Source organism: Salminus brasiliensis, chromosome 4 (genome assembly GCF_030463535.1).
Source record: "Salminus brasiliensis chromosome 4, fSalBra1.hap2, whole genome shotgun sequence".
In the NCBI taxonomy this organism is placed as follows: Eukaryota; Metazoa; Chordata; class Actinopteri; order Characiformes; family Bryconidae; genus Salminus; species Salminus brasiliensis.
Genome location: NC_132881.1, coordinates 5,872,026 through 5,883,828, shown reverse-complemented (window position 1 = coordinate 5,883,828; position 11,803 = coordinate 5,872,026). Strand labels below are relative to the sequence as shown.

Sequence of the window (11,803 nt, the reverse complement as noted above, 5' to 3'; positions counted from 1 at the left end):
TCTTTCATCAAGTTGCTGGTGTCGTACGGATATAGCTCAAATAAAAGTCTGTGACTCCCTTTAGCACGACTCTCTCCCACCAGTCTTTACTGCGCACTTTCATCCAGAGGTTTCACCCTCATGTTATCGGCGGTGGGACTGGCATCCAGCTCATGTGCCTCGGAAAGTTGCAGGACGCGACCTCGTCCTCTCGTCCAACATCACCCGAAAACTCAGGAACACACTGCTGCTCCTCTTATTTAGACTGGACTGAAGTCCTTGTGCAGCCATCGTTGCAACGCCGCTGGACAGTTATTTCCACTGGTACGAGATTGGGCCTCTAGCTTTACGAACGGGGAGAGACTAAACTACTGGAAATTAAAGGTCAAATAACCATTTAATAACTAATTAAAAAAATAAAAAAATAACTGATGACATTGGTGGCAGTGTAACCAGCAAGCTGATTGGCTCATTTTGTTGAAAGGCGGGACTACCTGTAAACAGACGCCATGATGAGCATTACATGACCTCCCATTCTTATTTCTACCAGTGGCCGGTCTCCTCATTTAGAACGTCTCTGACTGGACTCGAGTGATGTGATTGGTCAGGGTAGCGTGTAGACTAAGTGCATGATTTTGGATCAGATTACCTGCAGTCTGAGTCTATAATCAGAATGAATGATGGATTCCTGCTCTAGGGCCTCGCTGCAGGTCTATGCGTGCATGGACTTTATCATCTCACTCATGTTTTCATCTTTTTGGCTTGACGGCACATTTACCTTTTCTCTTAATTCACTTTTTGTTTGTTGTTGTTTTTTCCTGTTTTGCTTATTAGTCGACCAGAGGAGGATCTAGGTTCCTCTCAAGGTTTCTTCAAGTTTTTTTTCCTTGCCACTGTTGCCACCGGCTCGGACCCGGATCTCTGTAAAGCTGCTTTGTGACCTGTATAAAAAAGCTGTATTGAACTGGAATTAAATGAATTCAGTCGGATGGGAGAAAATCTTGGCTTGTAAAAACAGCCACTGTTCTTCAGAAGGCCGAGGAGGCAATGGAAGACCACAGACAAAACTATGAATATTAAATAGCATTTATTTTGCAAAGAGAGTAAGATGCATAGCTAGAAATCAATGTGCAAAACACAGTTACACAAAAGAATGACTTTTGAAGAACAGAAAAAAAAAATAATAAAAAAAAAATACAGGGAGGATCGTAGTCCATTAAAACTGAAATGTTTTGGTGATCTATGCAAAAAATAATACTAAAAATAATTACAGTGTACATTCTGCATTTAGACATTCCCATTCACTTTTAGGACCTTTGTTTTTATTTAAAAGCCAAACACAATAGTCTTTGGGTTGTAAGGTAAATGGATAGGAGTCCAGTGCTGAGTTCTGTAGAGTTACACCAGCTGAGGTGAGAATTGTACATTATGCTGGACATAGCATCAGTCATTCTCAAGGATTTGCACAATTAGGGACGCTTCCTAATCGTGGCACTGCACGTTTTGGCGTCTTCCCTGATTCTGCTCTAATTAACAAGCAATTCCTGAATCAATGTGCATGTTTAATAGTGCTGGGAAAATCCACCAGGAGTACACCAGGACCAGGGTTTGGGAAACACTCCTGAGAGTCTCTAAACAAACAAACAAACAAAAAAAATACTGCAAGCAGTTGACCCAATCTGGACAGGAGGTCTACACCAAGGTCATGACTTTAAGTGAAGCTGGTTGAAAGCGGCGGATCTTCTTCTTCAGAGCTCTGGAGGCCTTGATGCGGCATGCCACCGGCTCAGGTTGGGGATGCTGCTTCAGGGAAAGCCCAGCTGCTGTTGGGCCTACCGCTGCCTCAGCCCACACCAGACCTCCTTCGTCTTCCTCTTCTTCCAGAACATCGTCCTCGTCAAGGGACAGGCTGCTGTCCGAGTCGGAGGCGGTCCGAGACTCCTGGCTGGATTCGCTGTCCCCGAAGCGGTTGGTTGTGAAGTCGCTCAGCTCTCCTTCGCTGCTCTCCGCGATGGTGGAGTGGAACAGGGAGGCACACTCGGCCGAGTACTCTGAGAACTCGGACTCACACCTCGGTGGGTAGCGAGTAGAAGGAGGCGCCGGTGGGTATCTGAAGTTCATGCTGTTGAAGTAGGAGGAAGAAGAGAGAGTGGGTTGGAGTGGATGAGGAAGGCCACCCCAATGACCCGAGTGGGGTCTCATGCTAACGCTTCGTGGCATGCCTGGCTTCTGTGGGAGTCTGTGGGTAGGTGCCTCCTTGGACCTTTGGCAGTGGGTTGACACGGGGTGAGTGGGGAGCTGGATCTCGGAGGCAGAGGGCCACTTTCGAGAGTTCTGTTTCTTTCGGAGTTGGCACTGGGAAGCGTTGCCCAGATCTGGTAACTGGGCCTTGCGGAGCTTGTTAGACTTCTGCTGGGGCTGATTGGACTGAAGATGAGCACTACAAGAATTGCCAGCTCCCAGAAGACTGGACTCTGAGCAAGATCGAACCCGGGCCTCTGGAAGGCGACCGTCAGCCCTCTCTCTTTCTGCACTGATCTGCTTGGAGTCTCGATCTCCACGTGCTTTAACCCCGCACCCTCGGTCCTTCTCCGGCTCTCGAGAGGAGTGCTTCTGCTGGTGCTTCCTGCCTAGAGGTTTCTCATTACTCCTCTTCCGAAGCTTCACAGCTTTTGTTTTCTTGTCTTCTTGATGCACCTTCACCCTCTGCGACCCTGCTGGCACAAACTGTGCATGGACAAATTCAGAGTTCCCCGTCCGAGTATGACCTCCATCACTGCTCCTGTTCTCGTCATTGCTGGAGATCAGGCTAAACCTGCTCTCCGAAGGCCTCGAGACCACGGATACACCCTTAAAGTCATTGTTATTTTTATGGGGAAACTGAACACTCTGCTTTTTGTCCTCAGCTTTCTCTCGGGCTTTGATCACAGCACCCATCACTACAGGAGCTTTGTGGTTTGCTGCACTTGCTGGATACTGAAACTGGCACATCTGGCTGGATTCTTCTAACCTATCCCTAATCAAGTTCACTTGCTCCTGGCCGCTATTTCTCAGTGGTAAATATTTTCCGGCCTCTGCCGCGTTCTCAGAGTATACCGTTTTCTGCTGTTGGACACCCTGCACTTCAGGAACACTCACACGTCCAGCATAGTTCCCTTCTTGAGCTCTGGGTCCAACTAGTCCATGACTCTGGGTATCACTACAGGAAATATGGAGTTTTTCAGTACTCATCTCTCGCTGGAGGTTCATCCTGCTGGAACTGCGCTGAACCAGTTTGACAATGTAGCCTACAGGTCTGGGAGCAGATAAGTCCTGCTTGGGAAGATTTTCCTCAGCAAGTCCCACTTCGGTGTGATTCTCTTGGGCTTCAGGGCCGACAGACGCTTCCTGATCTCCACTGAGCGAGAAGATGGGACTCTGCAGGGCCACTGCGTGCAGGGGGCTGGGGTAGCGGTATACTTCAGCACCATTACGGGACACAAGGTTGCTCTGATATTTGGGGTCCAGAGTGGGATTGCAGAGGTTTCTGCAAAAGGTGGAGGTCTTCGGTTCAACAGGCTTGCAGTATCCAAAACCAGGGCTGATTACTCTGTCAAGATCACCTGTAATTTTGGACGAGAAACAAAAAGAATGAGCAAGACTGCACTGACTATACTTTACACACAGCATAAGCATAAATGAGGCCTTGTATACAGCTTTTGGATAGGTGCAATAGTATTTGGACAGGAAGCGTCCAAACAAAACTGTTGCAGCCAAAACACTCCTATAGGAATGCACTGAAAAGTGTCCTTACATTTTTTTTACCAAAATTCTCTTCTCTTCTCTAGCCAAACGCATTGGATGAGCCTTTGGGCAAAAATTCAGGCACCCCACATTTTAGCCAAAAGTTTGTGGACACAGCTCTAGTAGTGAAACGTATTGGATGAGCCTTAGGGCAAAAGTTCTGGCACTCCACATTTTAGCCAAAAGTTTGTGGACACAGCTCTAGTAGTGAAATGTATTTGATGAGCCTTAGGGCAAAAGTTCTGGCACTCCACATTTTGGCCAAAGGTTTGTAGACACAGCTCTATTAGTGAAACGTATTGATGAGCCTTTGGGCAAAAATTCAGGCACCCCACATTTTAGCCAAAGGTTTGTGGACACAGCTCTAATAGTAAGATATATTGGATGAGATTTTGGGCAAAGGTTCTAACGCCCCACATTTTGGCCGAATGTTCGTGGACACAGCTCTAGTAGTAAGACATATTGGTTGAGCTTTTAGCCCAACCATCTTTTGGGGCAAAATTTCTTGTACCCCATTACTTCTAAGCTGCAAGTACACTTCCAGTTTCTACAAAAAACGACACTCCAGTTATACTGTAATTACACAGAAGAAGATTTTCCAATCCAGTCTTTATGGGCCTCCTGGCGATCCACATTTTGCTCTGTACCAGGTACCATGGGAACTGATAAAGCATATAACAGGACTGGGGGAGTGTCCCAGAAGACTGGATTTGGAAACACCAGCATAGAATACCACTGGATTAAAGGCTCAACACATGGCACATGCACACACTCACCTGTTGAGACAGGTCTCTGTCTGGCTCTTTCTGAGCTGACAGAAGTTGTACGTATTCCGCTGCTTCCCAGCCTCACTCCCAGCCCTCGTGGAGCATCTGACTGAGCTGTGGACTCATCCGCGGAACGTCGGCGTGAGACATCAGCCTGACCGTGACCGAGAACAATGTGGGGAGCAGAGGGACCCGAGGAGAGTGGCAGTAAGCTGGCTTGGGACGAGGAGGAGAGGCACTCACTGTAGACAGATGTGCAGGAATTGGACAATGAGCCCAAACCACCATCACTGAGCTCATAAAATCCTAAAGAAAGAAAAGTCCAGCATTAGGAACAGCGAGTAAACCAGTTCTGCATTTAACCTCTTGACCCCAGGCTTGTTAATATTGAGACCTAACATTCAGTAACGACTATTAGACAAATAGGCCGGTTACAAGAGTGAGGAGATTAAGTGTGAAGTGTGGATCTCTGTGCTTGCATGTGATGTTTGTGTCTCCTGGTGCCCACCTGAGCTTGGTCTGCTGTCACTCTCCAAGTGTTCAGCAGAAGCTTTACACACGTCCAGTTTGAGCTCGCTGATCTGCTGATCCAGCTGCTGCAGATGTGTCTTCAGTCCGACATCCTGCCTGCGGAGACGTGTCTACAGACAAAAGACATACATGTTGGTCACTGCCTTGTGATTCCTTATGGATTCCACAACCAGGGTACTATAATATAGGATGGGGGTGTTACCATCAAGACCAGCGATGGGCAATGGAGGCTGGATTCCGGATTCCAGCACAGTTTGCCGATTTCCCGGCTCCCCTAACAGATCTACCAAACCTGGCATTTAATAGGGGAGTTAACTGTGCAGAAATCCAGCCCTGCTGGACCAGGACTGGCCACCCCGGTCTAGCACAGTTCTCCTGCTCATACACACCATGTGTTACAGCAGGGAAACCACCAAACAGTGCTGGACCAGAACTGATGACACCTGGTCTACTAACTTAGGTCAGTCATGAATGACATAAACCCCCACTTTGAAAGTACTGCATATCTAGGCCTAAACAGTCTATTGGTGAAAGGAGGAAACAATGGAACCAGATGCTTAGAGATCTTTAATGAATGACATAGGTCTCCTGCAGTTATACGACGTTCAGGGGGAAGGAAAGACGGAAAGAAGAAAGAGGGAGTGTAGTTGACCATTAACCGAGCAAGGACAAGGGATTGCCCGGGGGGTTGCAGTGCTGTAGGTTTACTCATCTCCCCCGCAGAGAACCACTGGCCATTGTGTCCTCAAACACAAGGCAACACAAGACCAAGCCAAATATTGAACCGGAGTGATCCGACCGTAACCCCTGGATGCCACATACTGACTATAGCCAGCTGTGTTTTAGCAGGTTTAATCTCGGCTATAAACACCAGTAGTTACTGCATGACTGAATTACTGCTCTCAGTAACCCAGGATCTGGATGTAGTATGTAGTCGGTTCCTTATCGGTTCCTTATCTCCACTTAGATCCATTAACAGCATCCATAGTATTTAATGCCTCTGAAAGCTAAGCATTACACTAATACATAAACATGCTCATTAGGCCTAATGCCTAATGCTTGAACCCATCTAACAGGACATGCCCTCTGGAAGCCTTCCACTTGACTCCCTACCTAGTGCACTAGACAGGACACTTGGTATCCTCTGGGTGCCTCTGGTCAGTCCGGTGGTTGTTTAATGTGCTCCTCAGGGGTCTGGACCCTCATTTCTGGGAAAACTGCTACACAAGTAAAACTGAATTGGTTGAAATCTGGAATTTAACCAAGGGGGCGTCCTTCCTCTTAATGTCCGGAGTGCACAAAAGGTTCAAGCCTCATCTAAGGGGCGTTGAGAGGTCAAACCCGTGCGGCCAACCGGGTCAGCTCAATGTGGCCATTCTCATTAAACTGGGTTAATCATCAGAGACGGAAACTACCCCCCCCCCCCACCACCTGGCCCATCCCCCAAGCCCCCTACAGTGAACATTGATTTATGAGCCTTCACCATCTCCAGTTACCGAAAAACAACCTGAGCAGAGTATCAGAACTGGTGTCAGATTAAAAAAACTCAACGTGATCAAAATGATCTAATTCTCAGTTCCACCTTAAAAACCGCGGTCGTTTGAATGGAGCGCCTCTGAGGCCACTACAGTGTAACTGCTGCGCGATTTAAGGTGGACCGGAATTAAAAAGCAAACATCACTTTCTCATAAAAATCATGTCAGGAAAGTGTGTATTTATGTGTTATTATCCCCTCACGCCCCTCTGAACAACATTACATGCATTTATGTGTACTCAGAAAACAACAAACCCAGCTAAATGAGGGGCTCTTCCTCACCAGTTGCTGTTTAAGGGCAGTAAGTGTTGCCTCCAGCCGCTGCTCCTCGCTGTTCGTGTCCGAGTCTCGGTCTGTATTCACAGGGGGAGAGCTGACTGGTTTCTCCTTGTCCATCCGAAGCGCCCAGCGGACCATGTCGCTCTGCTTCTCCCTCAGAAGGTGCAGCTCCTGCAGCCCGGCCAGCGCCGCCTGCAGCCTCTCCCCCACCCGGCCGCGGTCTACCCCCGCAGCCGCGCTCAGCAGCTCGGCTCCGGCTACTTTTCTGCTCAGCATTTTCTCAAGATAAAGTTCACATCATCCAGAGACGAGGAGACACATCCAGCAGCCCCAGCTCTCAGCTCTCAGCTCTCTGGAAGCCTATAACACTGAACTCCAGCCGAAACCACTGTGCGTGTGTGAGACACTGATTACATTCACCGTGAGCCCCGCCCACAACACCCAGCACAGAATAGTCATTGGCCAGGCGAAGGGCAAGCTGTGGCGGTAAGCTCCACCCACATGCAACGCCCCTAAACGTTACTACTGGGTGTGCCGTTGGTTTGTAGTCGTAACCCCGCCCACACTTCGCTGGACACTAACGTGGGGTGTGTCGAGGCCACACCCACATTTCCCTGGACGGTCGTGTGGGATGTGCCGTCGCCTGGAAAGGAGTGAGTCGGGCTGCCCAACTCAAAACATCACATGATCCGCATGGAATCGACTCTCTAGCTCTCTCAAACGCCGTGAATCAGGAATCGACTCTCTAGCTCTCTCAAACGCCTTGAATCAGGAATCGACTCTCTAGCTCTCTCAAATGCCTTGAATCAAGAATCGACTCTCTAGCTCTCTCAAACGCCGTGAATCAAGAATCGACTCTCTAGCTCTCTCAAACGCCTTGAATCAGGATTCGACTCTCTAGCTCTCTCAAACGCCTTGAATCAGGATTCGACTCTCTAGCTCTTTCAAACGCCGTGAATCAGGAATCGACTCTCTAACTCTCTCAAACGCCTTGAATCAGGAATCGACTCTCTAGCTCTTTCAAACGCCTTGAAACAAGAATCGATTCTCTAGCTCTCTCAAACGCCGTGAATCAGGAATCGACTCTCTAGCTCTCTCAAACGCCGTGAATCAGGAATCGACTCTCTAGCTCTTTCAATCGCCTTGAATCAAGAATCGACTCTTTTTTGAATCTACTCACAGCTCACAATGAGGGAAAACGGCCTGTAAATATGAGAATGCAGTAAAGCCACTAATAACACTAATATTTATAAACATACCTTTACCACTCCCTCACTGATTTATTTATTCATATATATTTAACTATACTATATTTTTTATCACATTTCACTGTATATAAGAAAGGCTTGTATTTCTATCTGCTCTGTATTAAAGCTATTTTCACTGGTTGTTTGCTGCTGTAATGCCTGACCTTCCCCCTCTGGGATCAATAAAGTGATCCATCGATTTTAATGCTACAGCAACAGCTTTTTGCCAGACTTGCATATATTACCATCACAGTGCTATTCACTTTCACAGGTCCCTTCATGGCAATATCTACACGCCATTTATTTAATCACATACATTCATTCAAACTGGATTGCCCACTACAAACCAATGGTGCTGATTTTCTTGACAGACCTGACCCATCATGAACACTGGGAGTGACGGACCAGCAGTTTTTATTGAGTATGACTAATATTATTCAAATGATTATTAAATGTACGAGCAGAATGTGAATAAATGGGACATACAACCTTCTTCCAAACTACATGTATGAATATGTTGGTTGGTGTGGCACTACCTGCCACACCATGTTGGTTTGACTCCTGGGCAAGACTCCCAACACTACACTGACCCACCTCTGTAATAAGAGTTATCCAGAGCCACTTACAAGGTAAGAGCGTCAGCTAAATGCCATAAATGTAATATGCAACACCTATATTTCAGCTCCAGTACGCATGAAAAAGAGCCTTCATAGACAACAGAGCAATGAGACCTATGTAACCTATGCTAGACCTGGGAGAAGCCTGATGTACAGTAAGCTGGCACTTCAGCACTGCTGACAGGATGTTGGTAAGTAGTGACCTCTAGTGTTTGAACAATGAGGTTGAAGCTCTGCAGGACTTCTGTAGACCTCATTAACTGCTAAGAAATTTAATGCACCTTTGATCCAAAATGACCCAAATACCAGCTCCTCACCACTGCATCAAAGTATAACCCAATCCTTGGTGTGTATATAAAAAGCAGCCTGAAATTTTTCCGAAAGAAAATTGGAGAAATAAACATCAAGCAGTATTTTCACCACATCAACTTTAATTCGTCTTCTTAAACCTACATAAAAAAAAGCTTCAGGATGAATGCAATTGGCCCGGTTTGGTTCATGAATAGAGAATTAAGCCACACGCAAACTGGCTCAGACTGGCCTCTGGTTGAAGAAGAGCCGGGCAGAGACCACATCTGCTTCATCTGTGAGGGGGAAAAAAAAAAAGGGTTTGCCCCTGATAAGTTAGTCAGTGTCAGAGTTGGACCGCTGGACTTTCTGGCCTGTTTCACCCAAAGCTTCACAGGGTATGGATCATCATTGAGTGGTAGAGTGTTCAAAGGCCACCCGTCACCCTAATGATGATCACTACTACTCTGTGACTCTCCAGGAAACCAAGTCCAGATGGCTGGAGGAGTATCAGAGGCGCTGCTGATGAGGTGATGGGCTTTATGTGGCCCGTGCCGTGGTGCTGGTGGAGCTAGAGGAGGCAGATACTGTCATCTTCTTCAGGGTGCGGTTCAGCTGGAACGACAAAGACAGATGAGATGAGTCAAAGCCTGGTCTCGATTCCAAACACATGACGTTCCGCAAAGACCATCGTCTGGATGTAGCAGAACTGCAGTGAGAAACTGCAGAAAATGAGTGCTGGTGCTTGTTATGGACACAAAGCTGTGCTGGACATCTAGTTCAGGGTGAAGCACAGCATTAGAAAGCGTCTGAGGAAAATGAGCATTTGGAGGCTGGTTGGAGATGGCAGTAAAATATTACTGGTTAAATTTTCTCTGCCGCTGATCCTTTTACATCTAGCATAAAATCAGACGTAGTCAAAGTCAGAAAATTGCAGAAAAACAAAATGTGTCTTTGAAATACATGTTGAGTTGTGTTTGATATGGTCAGGGAAATCAATTACAATCAATTACAATTAGTTTACTGTCCACCAGTTATGCTGTACTCTAGCCCTTCTTTGAGTTCAGACCACAGGTTAGTAAATAATCAGAGATTAAAACAAGACATCTCCGTTTTCTGAGGAATATAATTTAATGCTACAGGGAAAAAAAAAGATTTTTTTAAATATATAATATTAAAATATAATATAAAAATAAAGCATTGTAAGACCTAAAATCTCCAAAAGAGATTGGATTGAGTGCAAATCACCTGCAAACGGCTGCATCTGCATGCAAAAAGTGTCCATACATTTCCACAGCAGGCCAAGTCACCGCTGGAACATGTTCAAACATCCATCTACCCACCCACACTAATCAGCCACAACATTATAATCCCCTGCCTAATACTGTGGGGATCCCCCTTATGCTGCCAAAACAGCTCTGACCCATGTAGGTATGGACTTCACAAGACATACACCCCACAAGACCTGCCTGATATTTTGGAGACGTTCTGATCTAGTCATATAGAATACGTCACAACAGGGCTCTTGCCAAAGCGTCCTACATTTTTTATGCTTTTCCATTTTCCCTGTCTTCAACACACCAACGTCAAGAACTGACTGTTCACTTGCTGCCTAAGATGCATATGCATCTCATGTCCCTTGACAGAAGCCATTGGAACAAGATCACTAAATGGTTATTCACTTCACGTGTCAGTGGTTTCAATGTTATGTCTGACCAGTGTATATTAGTTAGGTTGTCAATAAAGGCATGTGAAAAAAAGCCTTGCTTACCTCTTCAAACTTGTGGATCTGTCGGATGAAGAAGTCTCCGTAACGACGGGCTACCTTGGTGTCTGCAATGTGGATCATGTCCTGAAGAGAGATGGGAGTGAGCACTATGCACTAACTGCAACACTGGCCAAAAAACCTCAGCTGTTGAGCTATTACACATTTATTTATCTTTACAACCATCTCTACACATAAACGCACCTTGTCGATGTAGAAGTCAACCTCAGACGCAGACTGGAATTCTCCGTCCAGGGCGGAGATGCCACTGGTCCATACCAGGTTCTTCATCTTGTGTTTGAAAACAAGCAACTGAATCCGAAACTCTTGCTCAGACATGTCCAAAAAGCCGGCCAGCTTAGCCACAGGCATGGTGGTGTAGAGCTTCAGAAAACTGAAGGAGACACAAACAGATTTAGAGAGATAATAGCAATAAAAGACAAATGAAAAATCAAAAGGAGGAAGGAATACCAACTCAACCCTAAAGCCTCTGAACATATGAGATCTACATGACAGAACTACAAGGTCAGGATTTAACTGAACATTTCTGAGAAAATATCAACATCTTAAACAAAGTGTGATGGACACACACCTGCGGATGGTGGAGAGCTGCGCCTGCTGCTGGACCTCCTCTGCGAACACTTTGAGCTGCTGCTGGAATGGCTCTTTGTGGTAGTTGGGATGGACATTGTCATAGTTGGGCACAACAGGGGACAGAAACTTGGGACAGGCAAAGCTGAACAGCTCCTCAAACACCTGCAGATCTCTGTCCCAAACAGAGGCAAATCACAAAAGTATACAGATCAGTTCAAAGTTTGTCCAGTGGGTGTAACTTGGGAATGTACCTTCTACAGTTCTCCCTCAGTAATGTGCACTGGGCATGGCAAATGTGTCTCACCCTTTCTGCATGCGCAGCATCTTGTCTCCGTATTTCTCTCTGAGCTGTGTGTGGATGCTCTCATCAATACGCATGGGATACATGGTCAGGGCGATGGCCAGTAGTCCATGCATCT

General features: G+C 46.5%; 2 protein-coding genes across 4 annotated transcripts in view; both read right to left on the bottom strand.

Moving 5' to 3' along the window:
• Positions 1-1,096: 1,096 nt before the first annotated feature.
• dact2 (dishevelled-binding antagonist of beta-catenin 2) lies at positions 1,097-7,246 on the bottom strand. 2 transcript variants are annotated; one of them, XM_072676786.1, is made up of 4 exons: positions 6,877-7,246; positions 5,038-5,170; positions 4,539-4,835; positions 1,097-3,581 (listed from the first exon to the last, which is right to left on the bottom strand). In XM_072676786.1, the coding sequence occupies exons 1-4, from the start codon at positions 7,147-7,149 to the stop codon at positions 1,672-1,674; spliced, it is 2,613 nt and encodes an 870-aa protein (XP_072532887.1). In that variant the 5' UTR covers positions 7,150-7,246; the 3' UTR covers positions 1,097-1,671. The 2 variants fall into 2 exon arrangements, with proteins under 2 accessions (XP_072532887.1, XP_072532888.1); XM_072676787.1 differs by lacking the exon at positions 6,877-7,246 and adding an exon at positions 5,263-5,465.
• A 1,904-nt stretch (positions 7,247-9,150) lies between these two features.
• Positions 9,151-11,803, bottom strand: part of eif3s6ip (eukaryotic translation initiation factor 3, subunit 6 interacting protein) — a 7,071-nt gene continuing 4,418 nt past the window's right edge. For both annotated transcript variants that reach the window (XM_072676784.1, XM_072676785.1), the window contains exons 11-15: positions 11,689-11,803; positions 11,383-11,556; positions 10,995-11,184; positions 10,797-10,877; positions 9,151-9,640 (exon numbers count right to left, since the gene is read on the bottom strand). The exon at positions 11,689-11,803 is cut by the window's right edge and continues 19 nt beyond it. In XM_072676784.1, the coding sequence (XP_072532885.1) occupies positions 9,566-9,640; positions 10,797-10,877; positions 10,995-11,184; positions 11,383-11,556; positions 11,689-11,803 (635 nt within the window). In that variant the 3' untranslated portion in view covers positions 9,151-9,565. The remainder of the gene's footprint in view (positions 9,641-10,796; positions 10,878-10,994; positions 11,185-11,382; positions 11,557-11,688) is intronic.

Coding starts and splice junctions, on each gene's coding strand:
- dact2 (XM_072676786.1), bottom strand. CDS start 7,149: ATGCTGAGCAGAAAAGTAGCCGGAGCCGAGCTGCTGAGCGCGGCTGCG. Junction 5,171..6,876: donor CTGCCCTTAAACAGCAACTG/GTGAGGAAGAGC, acceptor TTTTGTCTGTAG/ACACGTCTCCGCAGGCAGGA. Junction 3,582..4,538: donor ACAGAGACCTGTCTCAACAG/GTGAGTGTGTGC, acceptor CCAAAATTACAG/GTGATCTTGACAGAGTAATC.